At 51.7% G+C, this 27,925-nt stretch overlaps 12 protein-coding genes across 12 annotated transcripts; 7 read left to right on the top strand and 5 right to left on the bottom strand.

The window, feature by feature from the left end:
- Positions 1-69: 69 nt before the first annotated feature.
- Positions 70-825, top strand: BDV17DRAFT_281258 (PHO88 family protein; the record flags this gene model as incomplete). Its single annotated transcript, XM_073759995.1, has 3 exons — positions 70-86; positions 209-369; positions 440-825. The coding sequence occupies 3 exons, from the start codon at positions 70-72 to the stop codon at positions 823-825; spliced, it is 564 nt and encodes a 187-aa protein (XP_073616642.1).
- Positions 826-2,059: 1,234 nt separating this feature from the next.
- On the top strand, positions 2,060-4,231 carry gpdA (glyceraldehyde 3-phosphate dehydrogenase GpdA). The gene is made up of 7 exons (XM_073757615.1): positions 2,060-2,429; positions 2,506-2,526; positions 2,594-2,629; positions 2,687-2,700; positions 2,786-2,849; positions 2,909-3,764; positions 3,819-4,231. Exons 2-7 carry the CDS (start codon positions 2,515-2,517, stop codon positions 3,845-3,847), a joined length of 1,011 nt encoding a protein of 336 aa, XP_073616641.1. The 5' UTR covers positions 2,060-2,429; positions 2,506-2,514; the 3' UTR covers positions 3,848-4,231.
- A 30-nt stretch (positions 4,232-4,261) lies between these two features.
- hdaA (histone deacetylase hdaA) lies at positions 4,262-8,008 on the top strand. Its single transcript, XM_073764783.1, has 14 exons — positions 4,262-5,488; positions 5,541-5,829; positions 5,879-6,031; positions 6,083-6,195; positions 6,241-6,368; positions 6,418-6,628; positions 6,680-6,791; positions 6,843-6,890; positions 6,940-7,003; positions 7,053-7,145; positions 7,214-7,299; positions 7,353-7,432; positions 7,488-7,594; positions 7,671-8,008. The coding sequence occupies exons 1-14, from the start codon at positions 4,837-4,839 to the stop codon at positions 7,917-7,919; spliced, it is 2,385 nt and encodes a 794-aa protein (XP_073616640.1). The 5' UTR covers positions 4,262-4,836; the 3' UTR covers positions 7,920-8,008.
- A 506-nt stretch (positions 8,009-8,514) lies between these two features.
- Positions 8,515-8,988, bottom strand: BDV17DRAFT_290507 (putative BYS1 domain protein; the record flags this gene model as incomplete). The annotated part of the gene is made up of 1 exon (XM_073761928.1): positions 8,515-8,988. The coding sequence occupies one exon, from the start codon at positions 8,986-8,988 to the stop codon at positions 8,515-8,517; it is 474 nt and encodes a 157-aa protein (XP_073616639.1).
- Positions 8,989-10,155: 1,167 nt separating this feature from the next.
- cwc27 (putative peptidyl-prolyl cis-trans isomerase) lies at positions 10,156-12,338 on the bottom strand. The gene has a single exon (XM_073757614.1). The coding sequence runs from the start codon at positions 12,101-12,103 to the stop codon at positions 10,439-10,441; it is 1,665 nt and encodes a 554-aa protein (XP_073616638.1). The 5' UTR covers positions 12,104-12,338; the 3' UTR covers positions 10,156-10,438.
- A 666-nt stretch (positions 12,339-13,004) lies between these two features.
- On the top strand, positions 13,005-14,283 carry BDV17DRAFT_261025 (putative glutamine-serine-proline rich protein; the record flags this gene model as incomplete). Its single annotated transcript, XM_073757613.1, has 1 exon — positions 13,005-14,283. A coding segment is annotated over exon 1 (997 nt), but the record flags the coding sequence as incomplete, so codon positions are not given.
- On the bottom strand, positions 14,243-16,367 carry BDV17DRAFT_261024 (histidine phosphatase superfamily). The gene has a single exon (XM_073757612.1). It carries the CDS (start codon positions 15,811-15,813, stop codon positions 14,380-14,382), a length of 1,434 nt encoding a protein of 477 aa, XP_073616636.1. The 5' UTR covers positions 15,814-16,367; the 3' UTR covers positions 14,243-14,379.
- Positions 16,368-16,405: 38 nt separating this feature from the next.
- BDV17DRAFT_261022 (replication factor C subunit 3) lies at positions 16,406-18,007 on the bottom strand. The gene is made up of 5 exons (XM_073757611.1): positions 17,789-18,007; positions 17,651-17,738; positions 17,426-17,600; positions 16,987-17,370; positions 16,406-16,939 (listed from the first exon to the last, which is right to left on the bottom strand). The coding sequence occupies exons 1-5, from the start codon at positions 17,926-17,928 to the stop codon at positions 16,542-16,544; spliced, it is 1,185 nt and encodes a 394-aa protein (XP_073616635.1). The 5' UTR covers positions 17,929-18,007; the 3' UTR covers positions 16,406-16,541.
- Positions 18,008-18,163: 156 nt separating this feature from the next.
- BDV17DRAFT_261021 (actin-related protein 2/3 complex subunit 3) lies at positions 18,164-19,314 on the top strand. Its single transcript, XM_073757610.1, has 6 exons — positions 18,164-18,244; positions 18,319-18,364; positions 18,469-18,743; positions 18,824-18,936; positions 18,995-19,073; positions 19,140-19,314. The coding sequence occupies exons 1-6, from the start codon at positions 18,239-18,241 to the stop codon at positions 19,185-19,187; spliced, it is 567 nt and encodes a 188-aa protein (XP_073616634.1). The 5' UTR covers positions 18,164-18,238; the 3' UTR covers positions 19,188-19,314.
- On the bottom strand, positions 19,304-21,278 carry trm6 (tRNA 1-methyladenosine methyltransferase subunit GCD10). Its single transcript, XM_073757609.1, has 2 exons — positions 21,113-21,278; positions 19,304-21,051 (listed from the first exon to the last, which is right to left on the bottom strand). The coding sequence occupies exons 1-2, from the start codon at positions 21,196-21,198 to the stop codon at positions 19,455-19,457; spliced, it is 1,683 nt and encodes a 560-aa protein (XP_073616633.1). The 5' UTR covers positions 21,199-21,278; the 3' UTR covers positions 19,304-19,454.
- A 528-nt stretch (positions 21,279-21,806) lies between these two features.
- BDV17DRAFT_55867 (MINDY family deubiquitinase) lies at positions 21,807-25,194 on the top strand. Its single transcript, XM_073764781.1, has 4 exons — positions 21,807-22,649; positions 22,707-23,557; positions 23,611-25,091; positions 25,152-25,194. Exons 1-3 carry the CDS (start codon positions 21,998-22,000, stop codon positions 24,649-24,651), a joined length of 2,544 nt encoding a protein of 847 aa, XP_073616632.1. The 5' UTR covers positions 21,807-21,997; the 3' UTR covers positions 24,652-25,091; positions 25,152-25,194.
- Positions 25,195-27,878, top strand: BDV17DRAFT_55868 (putative extracellular endoglucanase). The gene is made up of 6 exons (XM_073764782.1): positions 25,195-25,923; positions 25,973-26,104; positions 26,158-26,508; positions 26,570-26,591; positions 26,650-27,454; positions 27,532-27,878. Exons 1-6 carry the CDS (start codon positions 25,677-25,679, stop codon positions 27,691-27,693), a joined length of 1,719 nt encoding a protein of 572 aa, XP_073616631.1. The 5' UTR covers positions 25,195-25,676; the 3' UTR covers positions 27,694-27,878.
- The last annotated feature ends 47 nt before the right edge of the window (positions 27,879-27,925 follow it).

The following is a 27,925-nucleotide window of genomic DNA, read 5'->3' as shown; positions in this document are numbered from 1 at the left end:
CCTCTTCAGCTCATCGCACGCCGACAACTCATCGCCCCCTCTGGTTATCCTTGATTACCAACCGTCAAAATGGTGTCTCCTCAAGTGTAAGCCAACCTGCGCACTCTCGTTTATGGATCGTTTCCAACGGCGTGGAAGCATGTTTCAAGCCATGCTTTGAGATCCACATCGGTTGGTGAATATACACTGACAGATCATGTGCTTACAGAACAAATCTGGCGATCATCGTCGTGATGATGCAGGTGGCCAAGAAGGTTCCTTTTGACGACCCCGATACCCTGCTCCTCGTCCGCGGCCTTTACGTCTTGTCGAACGTGATCATTCTGAGCTTGTACCTCTACACGCAAGTTCAAATCAACAAAAAGAATGGTTAGTCGTGCTCTGCTTTTCGCTTCTTCAGTCGAAAAGCGTGAGGGTCGCTAACTTTCAACGTCTACAGATCATACAACCTTGAAGTATGTCGAGCCCGCTCCGCTCGGAAGCGGCGAGGAGCCCCGTCCTGTCACCACCACCAACATGGAGTACGACAAGGGTCAGTTTCGCCAGCTTATCAAGAGCCAGTTCATGGGCGTTGGTATGATGGGTGTGATGCACATCTACTTCAAGTACACCAACCCTCTTCTGATTCAGTCAATCATCCCTCTCAAGGGTGCTCTGGAGTCCAACCTCGTGAAGATTCACGTTTTCGGAAAGCCCGCGACTGGCGACCTCCAGCGTCCCTTTAAGGCTGCCAACAGCTTCCTCAGCCAGGCCCAGCCCAAGACTGACAAGGCCTCCCTCGAGAACGCCGAGAAGAACTGGAGAGGTGGTGTCAAGGAGGAATAAGCTCCTTAAGGGTAGTCGAAGCGCAATGGTGTCAACAGTATATCTTTCCGCTGTATTATAGATGTGAAGCCGATTAGGTGGAGGGAGCTTTGCGTTGGATTCGCCCTCTCGCCGAGATGCTAGTTTGGAGGGGTAGAGGGCCGTAATAGCTTTACGATATCTTCGAATATATCTGCCACTATTTCCGGGAACATCTCGTTCTTATGCACTCGAAGAGGGGTGGGGCGGCAGTGTATATGGCCCTGTAGATATGCTAAGAACTGGGATCTACCAATCATCTGATAGTCCTGCAGGGGATGTTGCACGACGCATGCCGAACGTTGCTGGCAGTTGTATGATCAACAAGTTAAGTACATTTTATCAAGACATGGCACGACTGCGTCTCATCAGCTCATCTCAGAGAACAGACCATATCAGTTGGCCTCGGAAATTCCAGGGTGCTGGACATGAACCGAATGATTCTTGAGTCTTGAAGGGTTATTACTACCAGTATTGAACTCAACCATGGAGTCATACTCAGTGTATACAACCACTCACGTATCAGCAGTAGAGCACGAGTATACTGGCATTTGTAAACCGATAGATAAGGTGGCTCAAATAAGCCCGAATCCTCCACGGAGTATATTTACTTGACATTTTGGTCAATCGTATAGATCTACTTTTAACTATAAAGCGGTGGGGAGCTCATTCATACTGGACAGTCTGATCGGTTGACCGTGCCTGGATCTTCCCTGCAAGGACCATCCCGGGCAGCCTCATTTGCTGGTCCATGGAATTCTGGAGCGTCCCAGAGACTCAGAAATGAGCCTAAAATGCTGACTCCCCACTAATGTAAAAATGTGATTGCGCTCGTGAGCTTCGAGACGGTGACCGGTGACTGTTTCTGGCGCGCGGAGAGACGGACGGAGGCATAAAGAAGGCGTTAATAAGCAGGGCCTGCACAAGGTTGGCTGGGCGGCTCAGAGGAGGGGCAGGGGAAGATTGTTCTTCCCCAGCCGGGATCCCCATCGCCCCAAAACGGAAAGGCTGGTGTGCCCCTCGTTGCAGAGGATTCCATTGCATCATCGCTGCATGGAGCTTCCCGTCAGCAAGTGAACGACGCGAGGATGTGAATTGTGAAACGAAGAGTAGAATAGCCGTGATAACCTAGGTAGAACTCCAATTGCTTCCGAGTTGCTGGCAAAACATTCACGAGATGAGACCTTGGATGAGCGCGTAGTCGGAGTCGTAGCAACGCCTATTGGCCCATCCGGCAGCTGTTACAGTCCCAAATATCGTGCCTCTCCTGCTTTGCCCGGTGTATGAAACCGGAAAGGGCTGCTAAGGAGCTGGCCAGCGGCGTAGACCGGGTACACAAGCTGACAATCGACCCATCGTCGCATTTGCTGAGCTCCCTGGTGGCTTTGCCCCGTCTGTCCGCCCGGTGTGCACGCTGTCTGTGTCGGCGGAGGTGATCTGGTCGTTGCGTCAGTCCAACTGCTGTTTCCATATTTTCTCCTCTTCCTCCCCACCACTCTCATTCTCTTTTCTCTTTTCTCTCTCTCTCTCTTCTCTCATCATCATCCATCTTCTCCTCCATCCAAGAACCTTTTACTTCCCCATAAGTGAGTATCTACTTGATTGTCCCCTCCATCCCATGGACCCAGCTTGAGCTTGACTAACAGCTACCCCGCTCTGCAGACATCAACAATGGCTCCCAAGGTACGGCTTGCAGACGGACGGAATCAAAATCCATCAGGTCAATTCTTACTAAACTTGTTGCTTCCAGGTCGGAATCAACGGCTTCGGTCGTATTGGACGTATTGTGAGTGCTTCTTTGCCCAATTTCCTAGCCAATCTCGAATTCTAACGCTGCTTCCAGGTCTTCCGTAACGCGTGAGTTCACGACCCCGAAGCCGAATGGCTAGGCTTGCATATGGCCTGGATTAGTCCCTGAAACATGCGGTTAACCGTTCTTTAGCATCGAGGCTGACACCGTCGATGTCGTCGCCGTCAACGACCCTTTCATTGAGACCCACTACGCTGTATGTCGCCTCTGCTCCTAGAAAGGCGACACAAAGTACTAACGATAGCTCCGACGTAGGCCTACATGCTCAAGTATGACTCCCAGCACGGTCAGTTCAAGGGCACCATCGAGACCTACGACCAGGGTCTCGTTGTCAACGGCAAGAAGATCCGCTTCTACACCGAGCGTGACCCCGCCAGCATCCCCTGGGGTGAGGCCGGTGCTGAGTACATTGTCGAGTCTACTGGTGTCTTCACTACCCAGGAGAAGGCTGGTGCTCACTTGAAGGGCGGTGCCAAGAAGGTTGTCATCTCTGCTCCCTCCGCTGATGCCCCTATGTTCGTCATGGGTGTCAACAACGAGACGTACAAGAAGGACATCCAGATCCTCTCCAACGCTTCTTGCACCACCAACTGCCTTGCCCCTCTCGCCAAGGTCATCAACGACAACTTCGGTATCATCGAGGGTCTGATGACCACCGTCCACTCCTACACTGCTACCCAGAAGGTCGTCGACGGTCCTTCCGCCAAGGACTGGCGTGGTGGCCGTACCGCTGCTACCAACATCATCCCCAGCAGCACTGGTGCCGCCAAGGCCGTCGGCAAGGTCATCCCCGCCCTCAACGGCAAGCTCACCGGTATGGCCATGCGTGTCCCTACCTCCAACGTCTCCGTTGTCGACCTTACTGTCCGCACCGAGAAGGCCGTCACCTACGACCAGATCAAGGAGGCCGTCAAGAAGTCTTCTGAGAACGAGCTCAAGGGAATCCTTGGATACACTGAGGATGACATTGTCTCCACTGACCTGAACGGCGACACCCGCTCTTCCATCTTCGATGCCAAGGCCGGTATTGCCCTCAACTCCAACTTCATTAAGCTCGTCTCCTGGTACGACAACGAGTGGGGTTACTCCCGACGTGTTGTTGACCTCATTTGTAAGTTCCACAACAAAATCACTTGGTTTTGCGCTCTGCTAACTCGTACCTTAGCCTACATCTCCAAGGTCGACGGCCAATAGGAAACAGGTCGGAAGCCAGAGGCCAAAAGTTATCTCTAAAGAGACTTTTTGGTTCAGGAAGTCGGCCATTCCTGTCGGATTGAGCAGACGGTATGTCCGTGTCCTAACGTTCTGAGACCGTAGAGCGGCATATAAGAGCATGAAGGATATGGGCATAAAACCTACGATAACGTACTATTTAATGACAAATACATGATCATATCCAAGTGAATTTCTTATCATCTGTATTCAACTTGGTACTTTTGTAAAGTTACTGGTTTTGTCCTGGTTGTGGTTTGCTCTGGAGTTGAGTGCAACAAGGTCACACTAGGGCGATTACACTATACCACTATGATCGCTATACTGTTACAGAGGACAGAATGCATTTACCAGTTGATCATCAAATGCCATCTCAACATAGATCTATTCACTCGATATATTGAGTGACTGGGGGGGGGGCAATGAAAGTCACGTGAATGGCGCTTTTGGCAGCTCGCGACCTAAACTCAGTCGATAGAGCTCCATCAACCAAACTCCTGCCCCAGAGCACCCTCCCTCGGTGCACGCGTCGTCGCCTGTTGGGCTTCGCTATTTCACCCTGACGCTGATGGGCTCGAGTGCGAGTCTCACTGAACTTATCAGCTAATTTTTTCTGACTTGTGCTGCTGCCCTGTGCCATAGCTCTTTTCTATCTCTCATTCACAGACATCTGGGTTTCACACCTAGCACTATCTAGTTCCTCCTCCCTATCTACTTATTGTTCCACTTTCCTTCCATATTACCTTTTTCTTGTTTCATTTATTATTTCTGTGCCACCATTCTGCCATTTGTCAATTGCTTGCCTGGCTCCCTCTTTGTACTTTCAAAGCCCTTTGTCACTGTTAGGTCTCCCCTTGGTTACCTGCATTGAGGACACCACCATCCTACCTACTATCCAGCTGGTTATGAGGCGCTAGTACAACGCTTCTTGTAGCGCATCAGGGAGACAAAGAAGGTACTCTATTCCTCTCATGACAATGGTAGGGGATGAGGACACCATCATGGGGGAGGCGGGCTTCCATGCTGCCAACCCTGACAGTTCAAACTACCCAACAAGCAATGACCCAGGTCAACAGAGGAACGGCCATCTAAATGGTGGATCTGATCCGTATCTGGCACCATCATTCTTGAGTCAACCGGTGCAGATGCCTGTACTCCAGTCTGGCAACTCGCAGTCCCTGGATACGACTGTTGCGACAGATAAGACAGGAGCTTCATTAACTGACAGTGCCATGACGACGGCCCCTCCTGCGAACGCTACTGATGGCGATCTCGAAAAGCATGAGGATAGCCTCGTGGAAGAGGATTCAGATTGGCCTGAGGACGAACTAGACGCACGTCCTGGATTGCCGCTTGCCTCACTGCCTTCAGGGCTCTGCTACGACGTTCAGATGCGCTATCATTGCGAAGTTCGACCGACTTCAGAAGTGCACCCTGAGGATCCGAGGCGAATCTACTACATCTTCAAGGAGCTCTGCCGAGCAGGGCTTGTTGATGATGTGGAGTCAACCAGGCCCCTCGTCGCACGGCCATTGAGGCGAATTAATGCTCGCAATGCGACGGAAGAGGAGATAGTTTCAGTTCATACATCAGCGCATTATGCTTTTGTAGAAAGCACAAAAGGTATGATTGCATGGTGGTTAGAAACCCTGAACCTTGCTCATATTTGTAACAGACATGTCTGACGAAGATTTGATCGCCCTCGAGCATACGCGTGACTCTATTTACTTTAATAAACTCACCTTTGCAGCATCATTGCTCTCTGTTGGAGGCGCAATCGAGACATGTCTAGCTGTCGCCCAGCGAAAGGTCAAGAACGCCATTGCTGTGATCCGACCGCCAGGGCATCATGCTGAGCACGACAAGACAATGGGTTTTTGTCTGTTCAACAACGTCTCTGTCGCAGCCCGCGTCTGTCAGAAACAGCTTGGGGACAGCTGCAGAAAGATCTTGATTCTGGATTGGTATATCATACCTCTTGTTCTAAGCACTTAAGAGTACTGACTTTTGCAGGGATGTTCATCATGGTAACGGAATTCAGAAAGCGTTCTATGATGATCCCAACGTTTTGTACATCTCGATTCATGTATATCAAGATGGGAAGTTCTATCCTGGAGAGAAAGAAGGCGACTGGGACTACTGTGGCAAGGGCGCGGGCGTGGGAAAGTAAGTAACTAATCCATTTCTACATTAGAGCCTTATTCTGACAACGCATAGGAACGTCAACATACCCTGGCCCAGTCAGGGGATGGGTGACGGTGACTACATGTATGCATTCCAACAGGTTGTCATGCCCATTGCCCAAGAGTTCGATCCGGACTTGGTGATAAGTACGTCTCTGACCCTCTGGAGCCGAAAGTGACTAACATGCATAGTTGCTTCGGGTTTCGATGCTGCTGTGGGCGATGAGCTTGGAGGATGCTTTGTCACCCCGGCCTGCTATGCTCATATGACGCACATGCTGATGACGCTTGCGAATGGCAAAGTTGCTGTCTGCTTGGAGGTTTGATTGCCCTCTTTTATTTGATTTTTCGCGAGCTGACCAGAACCAGGGTGGCTACAACTTCAGATCGATCTCGAAATCTGCCCTCGCTGTCACGAAAACGCTTATGGGAGACCCGCCTGATCGTCTGCACTCTACCTCGCCCTCAGATATGGCGATATCCACTGTTCGGCGGGTTATGATGATTCAGTCCAGCTACTGGCATTGCATGTACCCGAAAGGGCCTCAAGGCGAGGGACTCTGGACAGACAGACTTCACGGTATGTGATCTAAAAGAGATGGAATGTGGCACGATACTTATTTTCTGGTAGACGTAGTTCGAGCCTACCAGGCTAAGCAGCTATATGACAACTACAAGCTTACATCGCTCTACATCTACCGGACCGCCATCTCCAAGTCCTTCGAGAATCAAGTTTTGGCGAGGTCAGTACTTCAACGGTAACCTCCACTGCAATGAAAGCTAACCCACCAAAGTCAAAATTACAACCAAGCCACTCCACTAATAGTTATATTCCATGATCCGTGAGTGCCATGTCTCAACCAAGCATTACTTTATACTGATAAAAAATAGACCTGAGATCATGGGCCTAGCACACCCAGTCACAAACAAACTAGAAGCCCACAACTGCTGGCTCGTGAGTGCACGCTCTTGCCCCCCGCGATGACTTCGCTGACTGGAGCAAGGCTGATGTCTCGAAGGATTATGTCGGATGGGCAGTTGGCAAGGGCTACGCCGTAATTGATGTGAACATTCCCAAGCATGTCACAACAGAACCGGTGAGTAGAAACTATTACCTATCATTTGCACGAAATATGTTCTGATAATCAATCAATCAATCAATCAGTCACGGAATAGATTTGAAGACGAAGACGAGAATCGCCCAACAGCAACTGAAGAACTGGCTGGGTACCTGTGGGATAACTATATCGAGTAAGAAATCTATTCCCGTCAGTTTTTCGTTACAGAGATTTACACTACCCTAGACCCAACGAAGCAACCGAGATATTCCTAGTCGGAATCGGAAATGCCTTCTACGGTGTCGCAAACCTCCTAATCAATAGAGGTAAGTCAAATCCAACCCAAAACAACAACACTAACCAGCCCCCTCCGAAAATCAGACACCCTCTACCAACGCGTCAACGGCGTAATCGCCTTCGTCGCCAAAGACCCTGTCCGTGCCGTCGCCTCTCACACCCAAGTGTGGCTTTCGAGATGGTATAAAGACGTAAGCCAGCCACTTCACTTCCTCCATCTTGAACCACCCTCAAATCCAACCCCCACTAATCTCAATGCGTGCCCAGAACTCCCTCGTCTTCGTCTCCCATGCCCACGGCCTCTGGAAGAACCCGAAGAAGCCGTCGAAGCGGTACGGAAACCTCCTTGAGTCGCCGAAGAACGGGCTTAGTGATATGCTCATGCATCATAAGGAGGAGGTTTTTGGCTGGATTATGGATCGCGCTGAGCCTGCTATCGATGAGTCGGAGGAAGAGAGGGAAAAAGAGAGGCAGAGGGAGAAGAGGAGGTCGCCGCCAAAGCCCAGGGCTGCGTAGTCTGAGTTTAGAATTAGTTCTCTGGTCAGAGAATGGAGTATTGCGGACCTCGAGCTCTCGGGTCCTACGAGATTCTTTTATGGTGTTTTCTTCATTTATCAATTTCGTTCCATTTCCTTTCATTTGTTCAGGTTGGGGTGATGGTTATTTGGAATACAATACAATGGCGTATCTGTATCTATATGGATATTTCTCTACTTATCTGATCTGCGCAGCCGCGTGATCGGAATGGGGCAGTACTTAGTAAGGCAGATAAATGGTGGAAATGGGTTGGGATGCTTTGCTTGATGGTCGAATCGTAGACACTCAGGGCCACTATGTTGATTTTCCTCTTAACTATGTTCATCTTTATTAATACAGCCGCTTCAGCACGGACTCAGAAAAATTGCTTAAATGCCATTGATAGCCGACATGCGTGCATTGCGTGAAGTCATAAATTGTAGATAATCCCGTCTAGATACATGATGAACACGATTTCTCCTCCACATTATCATCCATCAAAGGCATAAAGGGCATACGTCAACCCGACATAGATATCACTCACTACCCCATCAAATACAACCCCTTCAACTCAACAGTAGTGCATACTTCATTCTTAAGCAGGGCAGTTCTCCGCACAAAGAGTCAGCGTCTGATCCTTATCCGTTCCACAAGTCTTAACCTGGCTGCCCGCCGGCTGCGTCCCATCAGGCCAGCAAATACCCGGGCAGCCATCAGAAGCAACAGAGAGGACCTCGCCGCTGAATCCCTCCCCGAAGATCGTGCTCAGGTCATACCAGAGTTGGCTAGGGTCGAGCGTGTACGAGAAGGTCAGCTGCGGGGAGCCATCATAGAGCCCGTCCGCGGTGCGGGTGATCTTAAGCGCGATTCCACCGGTTTGAGGGTCGCGGTGGAATTGTTCGCTGAAGGTGGCACCGGACTCGATTGTGTGTACGCCGCTGACGGAGGAGCCGACGGACCAGAGGTATACGGGGTCTGGGCAGGCGTTGTGGACCTTTGCGTTGCCGACAGCGGAGACTGTGCCCGCTAAGGCGGAGAGGGAGAGGGCGGCGAGGGATTTGAAGTACATTGTTGTTGTTGGTCTTGTCTTGGTATGTGATTGGTAGAAGTAGTAGGATAGATGGACGCAGATTGAAAGATATGAAGAAAAGGTAGGCTCGTTGATTGAGGACTGCTTGACTGGTCTCGTATGTCCTCTTCCAGGTGGGCGAAAGCCGTGCTTATATAGCTTTGGTTGCGCAGTATAGTTCCTCTTCGGCATGGCTCCTGTCTCAGATTAGCATAATCTCATGATCTAACTGGGGTAGCGGCAACCATGATCGCATCGTACCGCATCGCCTCTGGGGGACACACGCGGATCGCACCCTCGTCTCAAAGGCTTGACCCACGAACGATGCCCTTGAGGCTCTGACGTAGCCAAAGCCCTGAGACAGAGGCCATGATTGGCCGTGTCGCGAACTATACGACGAAAAGCCGGTCGACAGAGCGGGTCCAAGTGAGACAGTTACATCGAGAACTGGTCGACCAGAGGCCCACCGGAACAAACACATCAGAGACATCAATCCAGAAGTTCAACAAGGTTCAAAGCACCCTGCGGCCCTATTTCGAAAAGCAAGACCTCGGATAATGGTACGCGCCAATAAAGTTGCACTCTCTTTGTTGTGGATGGAGTTGGCAAGACTAGCTTGGTATATGTCTCAGTATAGTGCATCTTGGTGGCGAGTGCAGGATTTAGGCGTGAACACCGCGCAGGGACCGTGGTTCAAGGAGTCATCTCGTATTTGGTGGCTGAAGGATGGCTCGCCTTGTTCTTGGGCTGTCTCAGCCATCATCTGACCTGAGGAATGTAGGTGGTGGTGAGAATTAACTGTTATTGTCGGGGAGATGGATGAGGTCAGATCACGCGGGGAACACACCATCCCCACATCCGGACGAACTAGAAGTGAGACATGCAAGTGCCATGTGGGGAATAAATAGAGAGTGCGTCAATATTGGTGTCAGACTGTCAGATGCTGATCATGAGGCTGGCTTCTTGCTATACTTCCGTTCATGGGAAGTGTGTTGGCACAAGTTCCAGGTGAGCTTCAAGGCTCCGATATATCCATAGATTTCTTTGAGTATCTGGTGGCAGATATGATGATGGGAATAGTTGCCGTTGAAGTTAGATCGAGTAACAAATAATGATAGAAGTGAGATCATGAAAGGTGTGTTTGTTCATAGACACGTTATTGTGGGTCAGATGCTCGGAAGTTGACAGAGTAGCAGTCCCCGCTGGTGCATATGTTGCTCTATACGCCGGCGGAATTATGCTCAGGATGATCGAGCTTGGGGCCTCTCGGCGCTCGTGTTTTATTCTTTACGGCATCGGCACCAGCGCACCATGAGAATGCGGAATCGATATCTATTCACGTAGTTCGGCGTCTAGAGCATCTATACTTGGTCCATCGAAACACCTACTTTCAGTGTATACCCAGTTCCTGCAAGAACAAGCCATAGATGTCCTTAGACAAGTAGATAGATCACCTCTTAGACCACTCCAAATCTCCTACGCGTCCCCTCTTCCTCTCGCGCTCACGATCTCTTTCTAGCCCTCGCCCTTTACTCCGTTTCGACCCAGTAATTTCCTTCTCCTTCTCGCGAGGATCAATAACCATAAGCGTATCGGCATCCTGATGCTCGCGTTTCCAACTCAGGTCCTTGCCAAGCGTATCCTTTCCGAAGCGGAGTTGATGTGAGAGCCAGCTTGGGTCGTTGGCGTCGTCTGCAGCGGGGTCAACGTCGTTGTCGTTGTCCCATGATTTGCACGATTGGCAGTTTGCGATGAAATGCAGGTCGCAGAGATGGGATTCCTCATCTTCGTCTTCGTTTGCGGCTGTATTCTCTTTCTCTGCTGCTGCGTTGGGTTTATGAGATGATGAAGCGGGTTTGGATGTTGTGCTCGGTTGAGCCTCGGAGTTCTCAAGCTGGGCTTTGAAGGCGTTGAACATCTTTAGGGCTTCGGCTTCGGCGCTGCTGGTGCTGCTAAAGCCTGTTATGTCGTTTGATGCGGAGCTTGCGGTTGCACTGATGTTTCCTGGCGGTGGCCGTTTGCGTCCGCGGATTGCAGTTGCAGGGATCATGGCTTCGAGTGCGGATTTTGGCTTTGCTTCCGCGGCTGGGGCGTGTGTGGTTCGGCGCATAGACGCCTTGAGGTTTTCGATTTCGGCGTTCGTTCGGGACAAGAATGATTGTCTTGGTGGGGAGGGAGAGCGGGCTGGGGATTCCGGGTCTGGCAGTGGGAGTTGGTTTGCGTGGTCTGGTGTCTTTGGGCGGTCCTTGGGTGGAGGGGAGCGTTGGCGTTGTGTTTTGGCTGAAGGGGATCGCGGCCGTTTGTGCGTTTGCGAGGGTTCTTTCGTAGACGTATCTTTCTCTGGAAGCTTTGTATCTGTGACAAGAGTCGGGTTGAACTTCGGCTTCGCAGGTCGAATAGGCATATCCTCCTCACCCTCCTCGTCGTCCCCTCCAAAGCTCAACAAAGCCTTCCCAGGCTTACCCTTCTTTTTCTTCTTCGCGGCTGGCCTCTCCTCAGTCTTTGGACCCGTAGCGACAATTTGCCTCTTCTTCACCTTATCCACAAACGGCCCTAGATCACCGACTTCGCACGACGTGATCTTAACCGGATATACAGGCCGCTCCGTCCCCTCAACCCGCTCCGCATCCGCAATCTTCAGCATGTTGTACAGCGTATCCCCCTCAATCCGTCCGAAAAGCGTACACTGCCCATTCAACTCGCGCTCTGTATTGGCAAGCGTGATGAAGAACTGACTTCCATACGTGCCATCCTCGCTCTTCGCCATCCCTACAAGCCCGCGCCGATTATAGCGCAACCGACTATGTAATTCATCTCTGAGGACAACCTTCTCGTTTGGATCGCGCGCGTCGGGGTCGTATTCGAATTCCGGGTACTCGTAGATAGAGGTTCCGCCGGAGCCAGTGCCCGTTGGATCGCCACCCTGGATGATGAAGTCAGGAACAACGCGGTGGAAAATTGTGCCGGCGTAGTAGTTGTCCATGCAGTGTTGGAGGAAGTTGCGACATGTTAGCGGCGTTTGCTTCGCGAAGAGGGCGATGTGGAGCGGGCCAAAGGTTGTGTTGAGCGTCGCCGACGCAGTCGGTGCTGGTTCGGTGGCATAGTGGGCGGACATCTTGGTAGAATCGGAGATCTTGCGGAGAAACAGCGGTTTGGAGAGCCAAATGGAGCGCGATTCGAGGTGGGCTCAAACTTGGAGCAAGGCTGAAACGCGGATGGAGTTAGCGGCGAGCGTGGATTGACTATGACCTCAATGCGAATTTGACATCAATAGCCCAGTAGAGATATATAAGAGGATGTTATTGTTATTCGAGTGCCGGGCCGGTAGGAAGGGTCGTGGCCGGTAAAAGCGTGGAAAGCAGTGAAGTGGTGAAGCTTTTCGGGGAGATTTTGGTCGCCGCGTCGGGCACGTCACGAGCCGAGGCCAAGCATTTTATAGATCGCCAGCCGGTGCAGACAGATCAATGCACGAAAGGGAACTTGATGCCGATCATACTTCTAGCACGTACAGAATACTTTCGTTATTAAGTTCAATTGAGATTAATTAAAGATATGTTCCACGCTCGGGGAAGGTACTTACGCGTAGCGGACTTGCTCTACGTTACTTCAGACTGGCAATGCTTACAGCGAGACAGGTTTCTGCCACAGAGAGGCTACAGAGAAGTAGTCTTTTCATTACGTCCGGTTTTTCTAGCAACCCAATTTCCGAGTCTACCCATAACAGGGAACTCGACTGAGTGCCTGTTGCTATTGGCACACTTCACATCAACTAAAGAGTCCAGGATCGGATAGCTTGCCCAATTCAAACACGGAACACTTCCGAGCCCCAGCTTGCTTTTCAGCTCATGACGCGAATGCCTCAAAGACGACCGCTAACTTGCTAAGCTATACCAGATCGTGGCGGTGCTGTCAGCCCTAAGAGGAACACACCACCGCACAGCCACGATGGGCGGGGACCAGGCCACCGGTCACCTTCCTATTCAAGCTAAATCTCATCAGCCTCCAGGACATAAAGTCCGCTGAGGCGCATCTCTTGGCCCCAGGTAACACGCGCATTTTCTTGTTACCGGTCCAGGAGTGTTGAAAGAGTGCTTTTTTCCGAGGTTCCTCATCAGCCATCATGTCTTCGGAAGACTACTACAGAGACAACAAGTACCCCTTCCCTAGCCATGGCGATGGTGGACAAAGCTCCATGCTTCCAGCTCCGGCTCCATACGCTGCATACTATGCTGCATACAACCAGACGGCCCCATCTGGGCATGAGACACCCTACCGCCAACGAAACGGCAACCAGTACCCTCCCGAGAGTTACTATGGCGCATACCAGCACCAGGGTTGTCAACATCAGCCACCTCCGCCATATTACCAACAGCCTGCACCACCAGCATATCCACTGTATCAAGACCAGTACAACTATGGTTACCCACCGTCCCAACAACAGTACCAAACAGACAGCACCCCTCAAGCACCTTCTCCGGATTCCAACGACCGCGGCGCCCTCGGGGCCCTAGCCGGTGGCGCAGCAGGCGCATACTCAGGGCACCAAGTGAACCACGGTATTCTGGGGACAATCGGCGGCGCGATAGCAGGGTCTCTAGCTGAAGACGCGATCAAACTACACGGCCAGAAACCCGACAACAAAGTGAAGAAAGAGAAGAAGGAAAAGAAATCAAGATGGGGTTTCCATCGCCGTGGCACTTCGTCTTCATCTTCGTCTTCCTCATTAGACTCTGATTATGAGAAAGAAGACCACAAGCCCAAGCCCAAGCCTGTCCCAGCTCCAGCTCCAGCCCCAACAATCCACCGCGGAAACTTCTCCCACTCCTCCTCCGACATCTCTCTACAAGGAAACCACGAGCTCGTCGCCTCATGCTGCGCGATCTCAGGAAGGAGAAACCACTCCCGGCTCCCGCTGAGCAGCGTACTCACCAATGAATTCGGCCACTTCAAGTGGAAGCGGAACGGCAACTTCGGGGCGTCGGCGAGGAATGCTCGTCTTACTGAGGGCGGGTGTATCCTGGAGGCTGAGCTGGCGGATGGGAGTGGTGGGTGGAGGAGGGATTGGGTGAGGCTTGATGAGAGGATCAGTAATCGGGATGGGGTGTTGGTGTTTTTAGATTAGGTTGGGGCCCGGGACATCATATTCTGCTCTTTGACTTTGATACGTGGATGGATATTTGATTTATTTGGGAGGGAAATTTTTTTTTGCAACTAGGTATTTATCTAGGGATTTTGCGGGAGGGGATTAGGTTAGGTTAGGCTAAGCTGTCATGAATACATTCTTTTAGCAGATGACTATCGTAAACTATTTTCGTGACATCCCAGTAAGCGTTAAGTCGTAATAACCTTCCTGATGATTATAAATATAGCACCCATTACATCAATTCATATTCACAGTCGCGGATCTCCCTCCGAAGCCTTATTCTCCGCAGTGTTAGCAACCTGCGCCGCTCCCTTCTTCGAGAGCCTGAACGGACCGAAAAGAAGGAACAGAGCCTCCAGCCCCAGAATAACAGCGAGTGTAACCATCGCGCCGATAACGCCCGCTACACCCTTAGAGATGCCACCGGTCTTACCAGCGACAGAGTCTGTGGATGCCGAACCTGAGTCAGAACCGGAGTTCTTGGAAGAAGCGCACTGCCCGTCTGTGTTCCCGCAGACCTGGCACCACTGATCCGTGTCCAAGATGGCGATTTTCTGCGTCTGCTCGACGAAGGTGGACCACGGGATTGTGGCGCTTTCCTGGCCGTAGAGCGGGTAATCAATTGGGGTGGAATCGGTACCTGTGAGTGTACCATTGTGGAAGGCAAAGCGGACACTGATCTCGTCTGTTGACGGGAATGTATCGCTTGTTGAGTTCGTCACGAGCTCCCAGACCATGGAGGAGGCGTAGTCGGGTATCCCCATGAAATCGGGATTAGCGGCGGGCAGCTGCGCGAGGCCGAAGTATGAGAGGAATGTCCCGTAGGAGCCGAACTCGATGTGCAGTTTGACTCCGCCGGCTGAGGTGACTGTTTCGTTGAGACCCATGAGCATTTCGGCCGCGAGGGTGGAGCCTGCGACGGCGCGGATGGAGTCGGTGGTGTTGTAGGCGAGGTTGTACTGCTCGATGTTGGCGAGGAGGAAGGCCTGGTGGAGTTGGTCGAATGTCGGGGTGTTGGAGGAATTGTGGATATAGCCGACGTTGAGATAGTCGTAGATGGCGTAGGCGTTCTTGAAGCTCATGTCTTCTGAAGAGAAGGAGGAGTTGATGAGCGGGGCGAGAGACCGGTAGAAGTCCCTGCTGGATTCCAGGATCCTGTTATAGAGCTCGGAGCTATAGTAGTTGTTGCTGCTGATGATGGCATTCTGGCAGTCTGTGGTGGATTGCAACCAGGTGCTGTCCTCGCTGCTTGTGCCAGAGTCAATCATAGACAAGGGGATGAGTTGGTAACCATTCAATGGCGACTCGACGGTTGTGCCGTTGGCTAGGCCCTGACTGGCCATGGAGCCAACGGGAGGGTAGATACCCTGGAGGAAGCCGGTGGCAGAGTTCTGGAGCACAGCATCGGCTGGCGCTGAAGCAGTTAGCTGCTTGAGGTCGACGACATATTCGCTGATGCCATCGATGTGCTGCGAAGAAGTTGAGTTGATGTAGCGGTCATGGTAGGCAGACCCGGTCAGGTAGACCTGATTGTAGCCAAGGTCAGTGAGCTCGGTGTTCTTGAGGATCTTCGCTGTGCGGTCACCATGGCGAGCAAAGATGTAGGCGCCAATGACCTTCTCAGCAGAAACCTGAGCAACTGGAATGATCGAGAGGGCGAGGAACTGCAGAGAGGAACGCATGATTGCAGTGGAGAGGAATTGAACCAGACTGAGCAAGCCAACGTCGAGCCCGCCTGAAGGGTGGGATGAGGAGGCATTAAATCCTTGCGGACTGCATTTCCGGTTCTCATCGGTTGCACTGAATTCAATCTGGTCTGGAACTGCCCTGTCAGGTGGGGTGAGTCAACTTTCTCTCATTTTCTTCCTTCTCCTCGGATATTTTTCATGCATTGTCCGCGGAAGGTCAAGGAATCGGCCATGCTATGATCCATCTGGAGTAGTGCACGCTGTGGTGCGGGGACTGCAGGAAAACATTGGAGAAGGTGTTAGCTAATGGGTTGCATTGAAGATACAGATCGAGATCGCCATTGGACCATGGAAGTCAAATCCAATGGGCAAGAAGGCCCTGCGCTTGGAGACCCTGATTCTTGCCCGCCATACCCTACCAAATACCTAGACCTCACGGGCGTGTCCGTCCGAAAACGGCACCAGTCCCCGACGATTAACCTGAGGAGATAATCACCTCACTTTGCTTGTCGGTGCTTGACACGCCTATCGGCTTGGCAGTATGCAGCCAAGAACAATCTGATAACTTCTGACAATTCAGAGGACAGTGATAACCCCACTCTTATCGACTCCGTAGCCGAAGTTCGGGCTCCCACTTTCGACAGTCTATCCCATGATTTTGAATGGAAAGAAAACTTTATGTGAGACCATTCATATTAGCATTAGTAGCCAGAACTATGTTGCTACACCTTATCCCCCATCAGTTCACACCCATTCCGAATCACCCCTACTAAACCACCAGTCTGAACGGTCTCCGATCCGCCTGCGGATAGGCGCCATTCAATCTCGGCTAACCCTTCTAGCCAAGTGACCCGTGTCTGCGCCGGAACCTCGAGTCGCTGTAGCTGTTCTCCAAGCGCGGCAAGGATGTCCGCCAAGGCAATACCTTTGTTCATCTTTAGTGTATTAAGGGTGTTGAGACATGATGTAACATCGCTGGTTGCAAGAAGTGTGGTCATGATCTGCTGGATATCGGATGGGTGAGGTGCGGCAATGCAGTCGTATATCGTTTCGTTCGTGATTGTTTCTGGTTCGGGAGGAGCTTGGTCTTTCGGCGCATTCTTCAGCGGAAGCGGTTTGCCTTGCAGAGATTAATATGAGGTGTGTAAAATGGTTCATGTTACTTACTGCTTGCATGGCAGGCTTGGAGGACGTTCAAAGCACGACGCATGTCGCCACGACTTAACGTGACTAAACTATCGACAGCCTCTAGCTGGATTCGCACATCTTCCTTCTCGACCACTTGGTCAACCAGAACCCTAATATCTTGCTCTTTGAGCGGACTGAAGCGGAACCGAGTACACCGGGAAAGGAGGGCAGGCGAGAGTTTGTGTGTATAGTTGGCGATGATGCAGAACCGAGTGTTGGCGGTGTACTTCTCCATGATCCGACGAAGAGCCATTTGCGCGGTAGCTGTCATGGCGTCGGCTTCATCCAGAATAATCAACTTGAACGACGCGAGCGACGACTTGCCAGTGGCAGACGGCGCCATTGAGAATATCTGTTTCGTGCCTGTAGTGAAACCCTGGTAAGTCTACGTTCAACGCTCTGGTCCAGGTCAACCTACTTGCAAAAGTCTTGATCTGTTCTCGGACCACGTCAATTCCTCTATCGTCACTGGCATTGAGCTCGAGCACCATCTGCCGCATGTTCTTGTCGCTATATATCCGCCGGGCTAACGCGAGGATCGTGGATGTTTTACCCGTGCCGGGCGGGCCGTAGAGGAGAAGGTGTGGTAATTGCTAATGTTAGAATTAGCCGCTGAGATGAAAGTTCTATCTGAGGCGCGTACATTTGCTTCGACAAATCTGTTGATCGTAGCTAGGATGTCTTTGTGACCCGAAACATCATCGAGCGAATTCGGACGGTATTTTTCTACCCTGGTCTTAGTTAGTCACCTGAGATAACAAGAGTGCGAGTGCTGCCTTACCAAGGCAGGTTATCTTGGGCTTCAACTGGTAAATCTGCTGTGGCTCTCTTGTACTTTCCGGCAGTGTTATCGGAGCTAAATTGGACGGCACTTTTGGATGCCGGGGCATCTACATCCATGTTGTCCTCGTAGTCTGACATGGTGGTAGCTGTGAAGTAACTGGTCTCGCTACAATCAAGAGAATATGGTCGATTTGCGATATAAAGTGTTAAACCAGCGGCGTTCGCGATCCTGCTGAAGCTCGACGCGTCGAAGTGCGGCAGCGCGTAAAGAGGTTCGGCGCCGGAAAATCTGCGGAGCCCCGAGCCAAGCCTGAGGCAGTGAGGCCGCAGTTGCTACGGCGGTGATGACATGCGACCTCCCGTTAGGTACCAGCTCCGCCAAACACCCGCCGGCAGCTCTCGTTCTTTAGATAGTCTGGAGATTGATTGCTTCAGATACCCATTCACAATGCCTGTATGTGGCCCTTTTTAACCTCGTTCTTAAAGGGGCTGCGTCTAAACCAAGTTGCCAACTCTAACCTCGCCCAGGCCTACCACTCCATCTTCCTCGAGGACCGGGATGTCCCCGTGATAGGTACGATCGCAGCAATCCGTCCCTCCCACGTCTTGTTCGAACGTGGATCAAGCAACCATTGTCTACTAAAAAGGATCCTGTTAACTCCTGTGTTCGTCCTGCAGGCAACTTCCCCGTCCTACCCCTCCGCACCCGCACTCGCGGCCCCGCATACACCCTTCCCATCCTTCCCCCCGGCTCCGCCGACATCGATGTCCAGCCCGACAATGAATCCTACGACTGCGTAGACGAGATCCTCTCTCTATTCAGAGCCAATGTCTTGTTCCGGAACTTTGAGATCAACGGGCCCGCCGACCGCATGCTTATCTACGGAACGCTGTTCATCACCGAGTGTTTGGGCAAGGTCAAGCCTGCGATGACAGCTAGGGAAGCGGAGAAGGTACGTTCGTGAATATCCGGAGGCGGATTGAGGCGCCTTGGAAAAGGGTGGCTGTTGACTGACTCGCTCGTTGGTACCAGGCTCTGAACAACGTTGCGCTCGATAACTTCGCTATTCCCGGCGATGCGTCGTTCCCTCTAAACCAGGCTTTTGAGCCGCCGCGGGATCGCCAGGATGCTGAGACTTTGAGATCGTGCGTCATATTCCTGTTTACATCGGGAGTTACGATGCGCTAATGGTCTGTTATCTAGATACCTTTCCCAAGTGCGACAGGAGATTGCGGTTCGGCTGCTTGCGAGATTATACCCTGGTGGTGTTGGTCCTTCGAAGGTAAGTTTCCTGGCTTAGGATCTCTATTTGGTAAATTGAGGTGTCATTAATAACGGCTGGTGATAGTTCTGGCTGAGCTTTACGAAGAGAAAGTTCATGGGAAAGAGCTTTTAGGATAGGCTTTAGCTTTGTTTCGTTGTACCTAGCGTGGGGGCTTGATGTTGTTCTCCTGTTACAGATTCCTTTAAATGTGACAAGCCGTATATAAATGTCCAAAACATGTCCCTTGGTGGCCAAGCAACGGCACTCCCCGCGTTAACAAGGACATAGTCCAAGGCTACACTAGAGGCTAACCCTGGTACGGAGACCCCATCTACGCCGTAGACCTAAGTGCGCCGCAAATTACGATCCAAATGCTTTTATTCATTGTTGTGTCCGCTATCATGACTTCATCTCAACATCCGCACTTGTCGTGGTTTCAGGCGTAGCCGCAGCAGTAACAGTCCCCTGCGCAGTCGCAGGCACAAGCTTCCTCCTCTTCCTCCCCGGATTCCCAGCCGCCTGGATGAATCCCTCTGACGGAAGAACACGGATCCCATGAAAGACGTACCCCTCCGCACCACCACGCCCAGACATCATCGGATGTGTCCGGCCCGGAAGGACTTGCCACTGCCTCACGCGAACTGTCTCAAGTGTCGGTGCCAGTAACAATGTTGGATTAAGCGGGAACTCCTCCGCCAACTCCGGGAACTCGGCGCCACCAGGCATGGGTCCTCGCTGCTCTTCCAGGTCGCGCTTTTTGTTCAGGTATGCTGTTTTGCGGCCTGTTGAGTACAGGTCTGTGAGCGTTACCAATTGCTCCGGGATGGGTGAGTAGACGACGACGGGGGCGGAGCCGGAAAGTAACGGGACAGCGTGTTTGAGGACGCTGTCGGGGTCCATGAGTGTTGCGACGACGAGACCATCGTACTCACCAGCGCGGACTTCATTGACAATGCTCTGGGTGCGGGCCCAGCGGTTGCGTTTGCGGTGGTAGGCGCCGCGTTTGTTGGTTTTGAGGGTTGCGAGTTCGGCGTCGGGGATTATGGCTGGTTCGTCGGCGTAGATGGGGTCTGCTTCTGGGTGGAGGAGTTGCAGCCAGGAGATGGACTTCAGGTGTGTGTAGAGAGGATGTGACTCGTCGGGAACGTTTTGGTCGAAGCCAAAGTATTTGAGGAGGGATGTGTTGGGTTGCTTGTTTGCGTGGATGACGGTGATGGTGTTTCCTGTTGCGGACGATAGGGTTGCGCGGTTTGGTCGTGAGGCGGCGTTTGGGTCTTCTTCGGGCGACAGTTGTTGATTGGATGCTCCGTTCTCTCCGCTGTCTAGCTCTTCGTCTTCTTCTGGGTGTAAGACGCCCATTCGTTCAGCCATGGCTGCGACGACTAAACCCCCTGTTTCATCCACCACAAGGTAGCGGCCATTCGGCTTTGGTAACGTCGCTTGTATTGAGGCATCACCTCCATGATGCACATTTCCCCAGCTCCCAATCAGACCCATCAATTCATCGCGCAACTCGAAAATCTTCTGGGCGGACTCCTTATTCTCCAGCATATAATTCGTGAGGCTGCTGACATTCATCGGAAACGGCGTAAACCGCTTCATGTACTTCTTTTGTTTGCGCAATGTATACTTGGCCAGCGAGAATGCCGTCTTTTGGTCTATCGTCGAGTGTGACTCCAAGATCTTCGCGATAATCTCCTTCCCTGCGCCTGTCGATTCCTTCTTCAAAGCTTCGATCTCCTCGAGCGTCAATTTCTGTGTTGATGCATCGTCGACGGTTTCGCGATTCGTGCGCAGGGGCAGGCCCTCTTCGTTCACTTCCACGTCGTCATCGCCTTCGCCCTCTGTTATTAATGACTCGGCATGTAGTTCTGTTGCGGGCACAATTCGCAAGGTGGTATTGTCTGGCGACTCGAGGATCTCGTAAGTTACGAAGAATGGCCGGCCTATGATCTGATTCGCAGGGAAAGACCCGAATTTTCCGCAGTTTATTAATCTACATTGCAATGTTAGCGCATCGCAATGGAAAAGTAGATCATGGAGACGAGCGCACGCACGTGTTTGGTACGACTTTTTGAATTTTTGTCGTGTCTGAGGGTAGTCGTAGGATGATGAACTGATTCGCGCGGATTGAGGTAGACATGATGGGTTAGACATAGACCTTATACAGGCTCAAGCATACCCCAGAGATGTATAGATCTTACGTCGAGCACTGCCGTTTGCTTGACTTTTTTCTTTGCGATATCGCACGGACCATTGAAGCTCCGATAAGTAACTGCTTATATAAACGTCCGGAGGCTTGATATTCCGCCCGCGTCACATGCCTCAGTTCCGCCGTGGCTGGGTCAGTGGTCCCTTGTTACCGTACGTTACACCAGCAATACCGATATTTGCCAGCCAGGCAGCCAAGTTGCAAAGGAGATCCCATACAAATTCGTAATGCTGCCACGTCCTCCACTTACCCAAAAGTCGGCCTCATTTGGTGACCCACAACCAATGGAGAAAGCTCGCGATTGCTGGAATCTGGATGCCTGTTATCTGACCGATCTTATGAATTGACGTATATATACTTGGATCTATTGAATTCGGGCTCCTCCGGTTTTCATCCTCAAGACCGGCAAGGGGCAGCGGCATGGGAGATATAAAAACCACTTTCCCCGTTCAAAAGTAGTGCTGCTACTTACTTCAAGTTCAGCCTTACTACTCGTCGTCTAAGCCACCGGTTACGTATGCAAGCCAGCTCTCGCGAGTCGCAACAAGTGAACAATATCAGTTAGCTCATTCGCGCGTTCTGGTGAATCTCATTCTCTCTGATCAGTTGCCCTGGTTGAGCCGCAATTCTGCCTTTTAATCTGTTCTACTATTGGTTCCTGAGCGTGCCCAGCGTTTCACCTTTTGCCCGGCAGGCCCCAGACCAATCCGTCATCACTAAATCTGCCTTCATGGTCCTGCGAAAACGAGCTCCTCCGCACCTTCACAATCTCAGTCAAGGGAATGCCCGTTTCGACCCTCGCTCTTCAGTCTCGCGAACTTCCCCGACATCCCAGTCTCTATCATCACACTCTCCGAAGCGCTTGACCCGCCCTAGCAGAGCTCAGAGCTCCCCGCATCCTCGCCGCATTCCGTCGCAAGAATCGATCTTCTCACCCGACCTGAATACGTCACCAGCATTTGATTTGATGTCCTTGGAGCAGGCCCAGAGGTCCCCGATTCGGACCTCGTCCACGGACAACCCGAATCCATGGGCCGACGAGCTCGTCGAGAATCCGAATCAAAGTCACCGGAACGATGTGCAACAATCGGGGTTGAGCTGTGATCTACAGCATGGAGAAGCAGCAGATACTAGCAAGGGGGACCGGGTCCCCCAGATCGTTCTTGAGGGCACCCAACGCAGAATAGCTGCAAATGAGCTCTCACCGAACCCTGGGGCCACCGATACCTCCGACTGGGAGTATCTGGGCCCATCGCCAGTTCAGCTGCAGTCGAACAATCCGTTTCTGAAGCCCTCACAGCATGAGAGCAATGCGTGGGCAGAGAGAAATTCTCGCGCATCTTCGCTTTCTAGAGATGGTACAAGCGGCGGTTTAGGTCAAGGTAATTTCAGGAACCCAAGCTCGATTTCAAGGTCTCCGTGTACTAACCTTTTTTCAGACGAGGGCTATATCCCAATGACCGCTCGCCTATCCTTATTTGACCAGCAAATTGAATCCGAGTCCCCGTGGGCTAACGAGTCCAGTGTCAGTCAAGGTGTTGGAATGAGTAGCCAGCAAGCAGGTGTCACATCTACCGATTCCCAGGGACCCCAGGCTGTCTTTGAGAACGCAAAACCTCCGCTTCCTCAACGTCCGCCCGAACAGATACCTCCGCAGCCCAGAATAAGCACACCGGGGACTCTATCCACCGCTACTACTGGTTCATCTCGTGTCCTAATCGATTTCGACGACTCACCCACACATGATCCGGGAATTGACTCCAGGCAAAGAACGGCGCCTATAGCGGAGTCAGCCACAACCCAAGGATTTAGTCCCCCAGGCGCGCTCCAAGATGTCCCTAACAATACCGCATCGTCGCGGGCACTCGATGAGGCCGCTGGGTTAGCTCCGCCTCCTCAGCAACACCCAGTACCTGCGACTCCCGATGACGATGCCCAACAACAGGAGAAGCGAGCGGAGACTTATTCAATCAGACATATCAGTTGGAAAGATACTACAGGAACATTACGCGAATCACCAATGTTGATCCAGAATAAGAACGGACCGTGTCCCCTTTTAGCATTGGTCAATGCTCTTATCTTACGTGCCGCAGGCCATTGCACCCAGCCGCCTATTGTGAGGGCTCTACGAACGAGAGAGCAAATCTCGCTAGGGTTGTTGATTCAGGCACTGTTTGACGAACTAACGACACGCCTGGGGCCGGATGACGAGCTTCCAGACATCGAAGCACTTAGTCGTTTCTTGACCATGTTGCATACAGGCATGAATGTCAACCCCCGACTCACTTCGGTATGTTCGGTCATTTCTTTTTTTACTATGAAAGTCACTGCTAACCAGGCCAGGAACCAAACGATGTAGCCGGCACATTTCTCCAGACGGAAGACATCAAATTCTATAGTACGTTTGGGGTGCCTCTAGTGCATGGGTGGATTGCATCGCCGTCAACGGATGTTAGTGCAGCAATGGAGCGCGTTGGTCAACATCATGAAGATATTCAGTTACTTCCTTTTCGCAAACAGGAACTTGAGGACCGAGTCTTCCAGGGAACAAGCCTTACTACGGAAGAAGAAAGGATCATGGCCGACATACAGGCGATTCAGCATTTCACGGAGGTCGAAAACGCGACACAATTGAGTGCCTTTGGCCTCGAACAACTGACTAAGAACTCGCAACCCGGAACTTTCTCAATTCTATTCCGCAACGATCATTTCTCCACTCTCTACAAACACCCGCAGCTCCAACAACTGTTCACGCTCGTCACTGATGCTGGCTACTCCAACCATGCCGAAGTCGTATGGGAAAGCCTTGTTGACGTGAACGGATCCAATGCGGGCTTTTACGCGGGCGATTTTAGGCTCGTCAGTCACAATACACCTCAGCCTGCCTCCGACCCATCCGGGCCAAGAACATCTAGTAACGCCACTTCACAGCCTGCATCTACGCTCTCTGTCCAAGAGCAGGTGGACGCAGACTATGCATATGCACTTTCCCTTCAGTATCAAGAGGAGGAACAACGACAGCCACAATCAGGGTCGGGTCCCGCCCGGGGGCGCTCCCAAAGTGCAGCCAACCTTGGAACAAGCGCAAGCACTCCTGCCGTCAGTCGTCAACAGCGTCAATCATACGGGCACCGTTCCTCGACCCACCTTCAGCCTCGCACCCCGGCGAACGATAACCCGGAAGACGGACCACCTCCGTCTTATGAGCAAGCCGCCAAGAGCCCAGTATATACGCCCGAGCCACGAAGCCCAAGCATCATGGATGGGCCTCCGCGAGTTCCGTACTCGAGAAACCAAAACCCATACAACAGGTATCCGGAACGGGGCGCGGAGCGGGGCAGAGACAGGAATAGGGAAAGGGACAGGGACTGTATAGTCATGTAAGCACCATATCGGTGGGCTCATTTTGGACATCATAACGTGCTCTTGCTGTGCATTATGCCATAGTAAGATCACACTGGCACTTCTTTATGGCTTTTTGACGATGGAACGATAATACATGACTCTTGATGTACGGCACATAGACGCCTGGCATTTGGCGCATTTAATGTATCTTAGCTACTTACGACGAATACGATCACGAATTTACTCGACTTTTCCGTTCGCCACTAGACTCTTCAGACAATGCATCAATAAAGGACGAACAGGGGTCAAATCACGTTATCCGCATGTGATGAAGACCCCAAAGTCCTCGCGGGCAACTCTTCACCTTTCCCGATTCAACACGGCACAAGATTGACATTTGACAAGAACTACCACGGGCCACGATTCCCTCTATGGCAATCAAATAGATTAAATAGATGCGGGGTACCTGAAGAATTAATGTAGGTATATTCCAAGCGGCTTCTCACCACTTTCTATCTGCTGGCTGACTGCAATTTCAGGAACAGGCACAAGATCTTCGCAATTCCGGCTACCAGCTGCACGTCCCCCGGAATCCGTCAGTCATGCACCATTCTCTGATTAGAACGCCATCCATCTTCCCTCTATCAAGCCATCATTGGAGGAATATACCAGTTTCGGATGCCCTCCCCCGTCGCTGAAGCTTCTTGGTACTCTCTCATTCTTCACCAGTTTGAATGGTGGCGTTCATTATGCAGGCCACGCCGACTGAAGGCTTTGTACAGCACGGTCAGCCAGTCCGTGTACTAGAGAACTCACGGACGACGTCGTCCCATTCGGCCTTCTCTCTGTTTCAGACCCCTGCGACTGCAATATCATGACACACCTTGTGCGCCATTTCGACATGCAGACAACATATTGGAAATATGAAGACTGCCTATATAGTACCAAGATACCATGGGTGGACAATTTCCGAAGCTGCCCGTCGTAGGCTATATATCTATACTCTCCAGGGCTCGATTGTTGCCAGCATCAAAACAACCTAATCCAATCCAATCACGCTCAAGATGCAAAGGCTGCTATTTACTGCAGGGCTTTTTGCTCTGTCGCAAGTCGTCTATACGCAGGTAACATGCTCGGAGACCTTCTCCCCAATCACTGCAGAGGACTTCGTCGCGAACCTGCATCCCGGATGGAACCTAGGAAATACTCTGGACGCTATTCCAGACGAAGGCTCTTGGAACAATGCCCCTGTTGAGGGTGCCACACTTGATATGATCAAGGAGTCTGGGTTCAATAGCGTTCGTCTTCCAGGTACACCGCGTCATACCCCTCTAGATGTAGAAAGTACTGACACTTCCAGTAACCTGGACGCATCACTTTATATCGGAATCTCCTGATTGGACTGTAGACCCAGAATGGCTGCAGAGAGTCTCTGATGTCGTTGATCTGATCATCGCTCGCGATTTCTATGTTATTGTGGACGTGCACCATGGTGGGTTGCAACTATTAATTCGGGCTTTGAGATTCTAATTACTGACCTCCTAGATTCATGGGAATGGGCCGACGTCACCGTCGCTGGCGCCGATCTGGCTCTGATCGAAGAGAAGTTCTACAGACTTTGGTACCAGATCGGAACCACACTAGGGTGCAAATCGAGCCTGGTCGCTTTCGAGTCCATCAACGAACCTCCTGCCAACACTGCTGAAGACGGCGCTCAGATTAACAGGCTGAACAGCATCTTCCTCCAAGCAATTGCCGATGCTGGCGGCTTCAACCCTGAGCGAGTCGTTAACCTCGTTGGCGGTGGTCAGGATAGTATCAAGACCTCACAGTGGTTCGAGGCCCCTGCCAACATTACGAATCCGTGGGCTCTCCAGTTCCATTACTACAGTCCCTGTGAGTTACTCGCAACTATACATAGTATGCCGTAAACCATGATGCTGACCCTCTTTTCCAGATGACTTCATCTTCAGCGCATGGTAAGCTCTAGTCAAGATTACTTCCATCTGCTGTCTCTCGTCACTGATAACATCCTAGGGGCAAAACAATCTGGGGCTCCGACGAGGACAAAGACCTCCTAAGCACAGACTTCGAACTAATCCGCAACAACTTCACCGACGTCCCTCTAATCCTCGGCGAATACGACGCATCCCCAACAAACACCGAGCCCGCAGCTCGCTGGAAATACTTCGACCACCTGCAGCGCGTCGCATCCAAACTCGGAATCTCCACCATCATCTGGGACAACGGCGCAGACCACCTCGACCGCACAATAGGGGAATGGCGGGATCCGACGTCCTTGCAGCTTGTCGTTGGCACGACGGCGGACACGGCCAATAGTCTCCCGGACAGCACTGAGGACGCAACCGCGACTGAGCAGTGGTCCTCCGCATATATCTTTCACCAAGCCGGCGAGGAAGCCACTGAGCAGACACTGCCTTACCTCTTCAAAGGGAACTCTCTAGTCTCCATCACCGACTCCGCGGGAACGGTACTGGCATCTGGATCCGATTACTCCGTCTCCGGCGATGTCATCGTCTTCTCGTCCACGTACCTTGCATCAAAGTACACAGCCTCCACTGCACCAAGCGTAATCGACACTCTCACGCTAACATTCGACGGCGGCGTCGCATCACCCACTCTCGACATTGTAGTTTGGGACACGCCCGTCCTAGCATCGACATCCGTCTCCGCTTCCAGCGTGTCAGGCGCCGATCTCCTCATCCCCATTACCTGGGCCGGAATCGCCAAACCAGCTGCTGTGAAAGCCCTTACTGAATCGGGCGTATACCTCTTTGACGACTGGACCCAGTGGCTCGGTCCGCTTCAGCAGGCTCGCGCGGTAAGTTGAGCTCTCATTGTCCAAAATTGCCTCTCTTACAAGTACACCGTGTGCTGACCCTATTTATAATACCATAGACATACAGCAACCACTGGAACTGGGACGCCGAGAACGTGATTATCACGAGCGCTGCTATCGATGTGGTTGTGGCCGCGGGCGAAACAACGATTTTCACGTTTGAGTTTTACCCGCGTGTTAATGGGACCGCGAACACGGTTGAGTTTACTTTGACTGTTTAGGTTAGTTTGTTAGTTATTCTTGCGTTGTATGTGAAATGGAGGTTGTGATTCTGGAAGGAGGGCTCGGGACGTGGCTTATGGTATGATATGTGTGTATGGTGCTTTCTCTGTCTAATGTATATATCTATCGCAAGGGGCTCTCAGGGACAACGTTAGCTGTTATGAATATCATTATTGTATTAAAGTTCCTTTGTAAGCAACAGACATGAGATCATTTATCCGTATTCATCTT

Source organism: Aspergillus undulatus (genome assembly GCF_047715775.1).
Source record: "Aspergillus undulatus strain CBS 261.88 unplaced genomic scaffold BDV17scaffold_18, whole genome shotgun sequence".
NCBI lineage: Eukaryota > Fungi > Ascomycota > Eurotiomycetes > Eurotiales > Aspergillaceae > Aspergillus > Aspergillus undulatus.
This window is presented reverse-complemented; position numbering and strand designations above follow the sequence as displayed.

Excerpts from the sequence above, each read along its gene's own strand:
- gpdA (XM_073757615.1), top strand. Across the intron at positions 2,850-2,908 it reads TCATTGAGACCCACTACGCT|GCCTACATGCTCAAGTATGA; the intron begins GTATGTCGCCTC and ends GCTCCGACGTAG. Across the intron at positions 3,765-3,818 it reads ACGTGTTGTTGACCTCATTT|CCTACATCTCCAAGGTCGAC; the intron begins GTAAGTTCCACA and ends CTCGTACCTTAG.
- hdaA (XM_073764783.1), top strand. The coding sequence starts at position 4,837 with ATGACAATGGTAGGGGATGAGGACACCATCATGGGGGAGGCGGGCTTC. Across the intron at positions 5,489-5,540 it reads TTTTGTAGAAAGCACAAAAG|ACATGTCTGACGAAGATTTG; the intron begins GTATGATTGCAT and ends TATTTGTAACAG. Across the intron at positions 7,433-7,487 it reads AAACCTCCTAATCAATAGAG|ACACCCTCTACCAACGCGTC; the intron begins GTAAGTCAAATC and ends TCCGAAAATCAG.
- cwc27 (XM_073757614.1), bottom strand. The coding sequence starts at position 12,103 with ATGTCCGCCCACTATGCCACCGAACCAGCACCGACTGCGTCGGCGACG.
- BDV17DRAFT_261024 (XM_073757612.1), bottom strand. The coding sequence starts at position 15,813 with ATGCGTTCCTCTCTGCAGTTCCTCGCCCTCTCGATCATTCCAGTTGCT.
- BDV17DRAFT_261022 (XM_073757611.1), bottom strand. The coding sequence starts at position 17,928 with ATGTCAGACTACGAGGACAACATGGATGTAGATGCCCCGGCATCCAAA. Across the intron at positions 17,739-17,788 it reads GCCCAAGATAACCTGCCTTG|GGTAGAAAAATACCGTCCGA; the intron begins GTAAGGCAGCAC and ends AACTAAGACCAG. Across the intron at positions 17,601-17,650 it reads ACAGATTTGTCGAAGCAAAT|CAATTACCACACCTTCTCCT; the intron begins GTACGCGCCTCA and ends TTCTAACATTAG.
- BDV17DRAFT_261021 (XM_073757610.1), top strand. Across the intron at positions 18,365-18,468 it reads CCGGGATGTCCCCGTGATAG|GCAACTTCCCCGTCCTACCC; the intron begins GTACGATCGCAG and ends TTCGTCCTGCAG. Across the intron at positions 18,744-18,823 it reads CAGCTAGGGAAGCGGAGAAG|GCTCTGAACAACGTTGCGCT; the intron begins GTACGTTCGTGA and ends CGTTGGTACCAG.
- trm6 (XM_073757609.1), bottom strand. The coding sequence starts at position 21,198 with ATGTCTACCTCAATCCGCGCGAATCAGTTCATCATCCTACGACTACCC. Across the intron at positions 21,052-21,112 it reads CAAAAAGTCGTACCAAACAC|ATTAATAAACTGCGGAAAAT; the intron begins GTGCGTGCGCTC and ends ATTGCAATGTAG.
- BDV17DRAFT_55867 (XM_073764781.1), top strand. The coding sequence starts at position 21,998 with ATGGTCCTGCGAAAACGAGCTCCTCCGCACCTTCACAATCTCAGTCAA. Across the intron at positions 22,650-22,706 it reads AAGCGGCGGTTTAGGTCAAG|ACGAGGGCTATATCCCAATG; the intron begins GTAATTTCAGGA and ends ACCTTTTTTCAG. Across the intron at positions 23,558-23,610 it reads TCAACCCCCGACTCACTTCG|GAACCAAACGATGTAGCCGG; the intron begins GTATGTTCGGTC and ends TAACCAGGCCAG.
- BDV17DRAFT_55868 (XM_073764782.1), top strand. The coding sequence starts at position 25,677 with ATGCAAAGGCTGCTATTTACTGCAGGGCTTTTTGCTCTGTCGCAAGTC. Across the intron at positions 25,924-25,972 it reads CAATAGCGTTCGTCTTCCAG|TAACCTGGACGCATCACTTT; the intron begins GTACACCGCGTC and ends TGACACTTCCAG. Across the intron at positions 26,105-26,157 it reads TATTGTGGACGTGCACCATG|ATTCATGGGAATGGGCCGAC; the intron begins GTGGGTTGCAAC and ends CTGACCTCCTAG.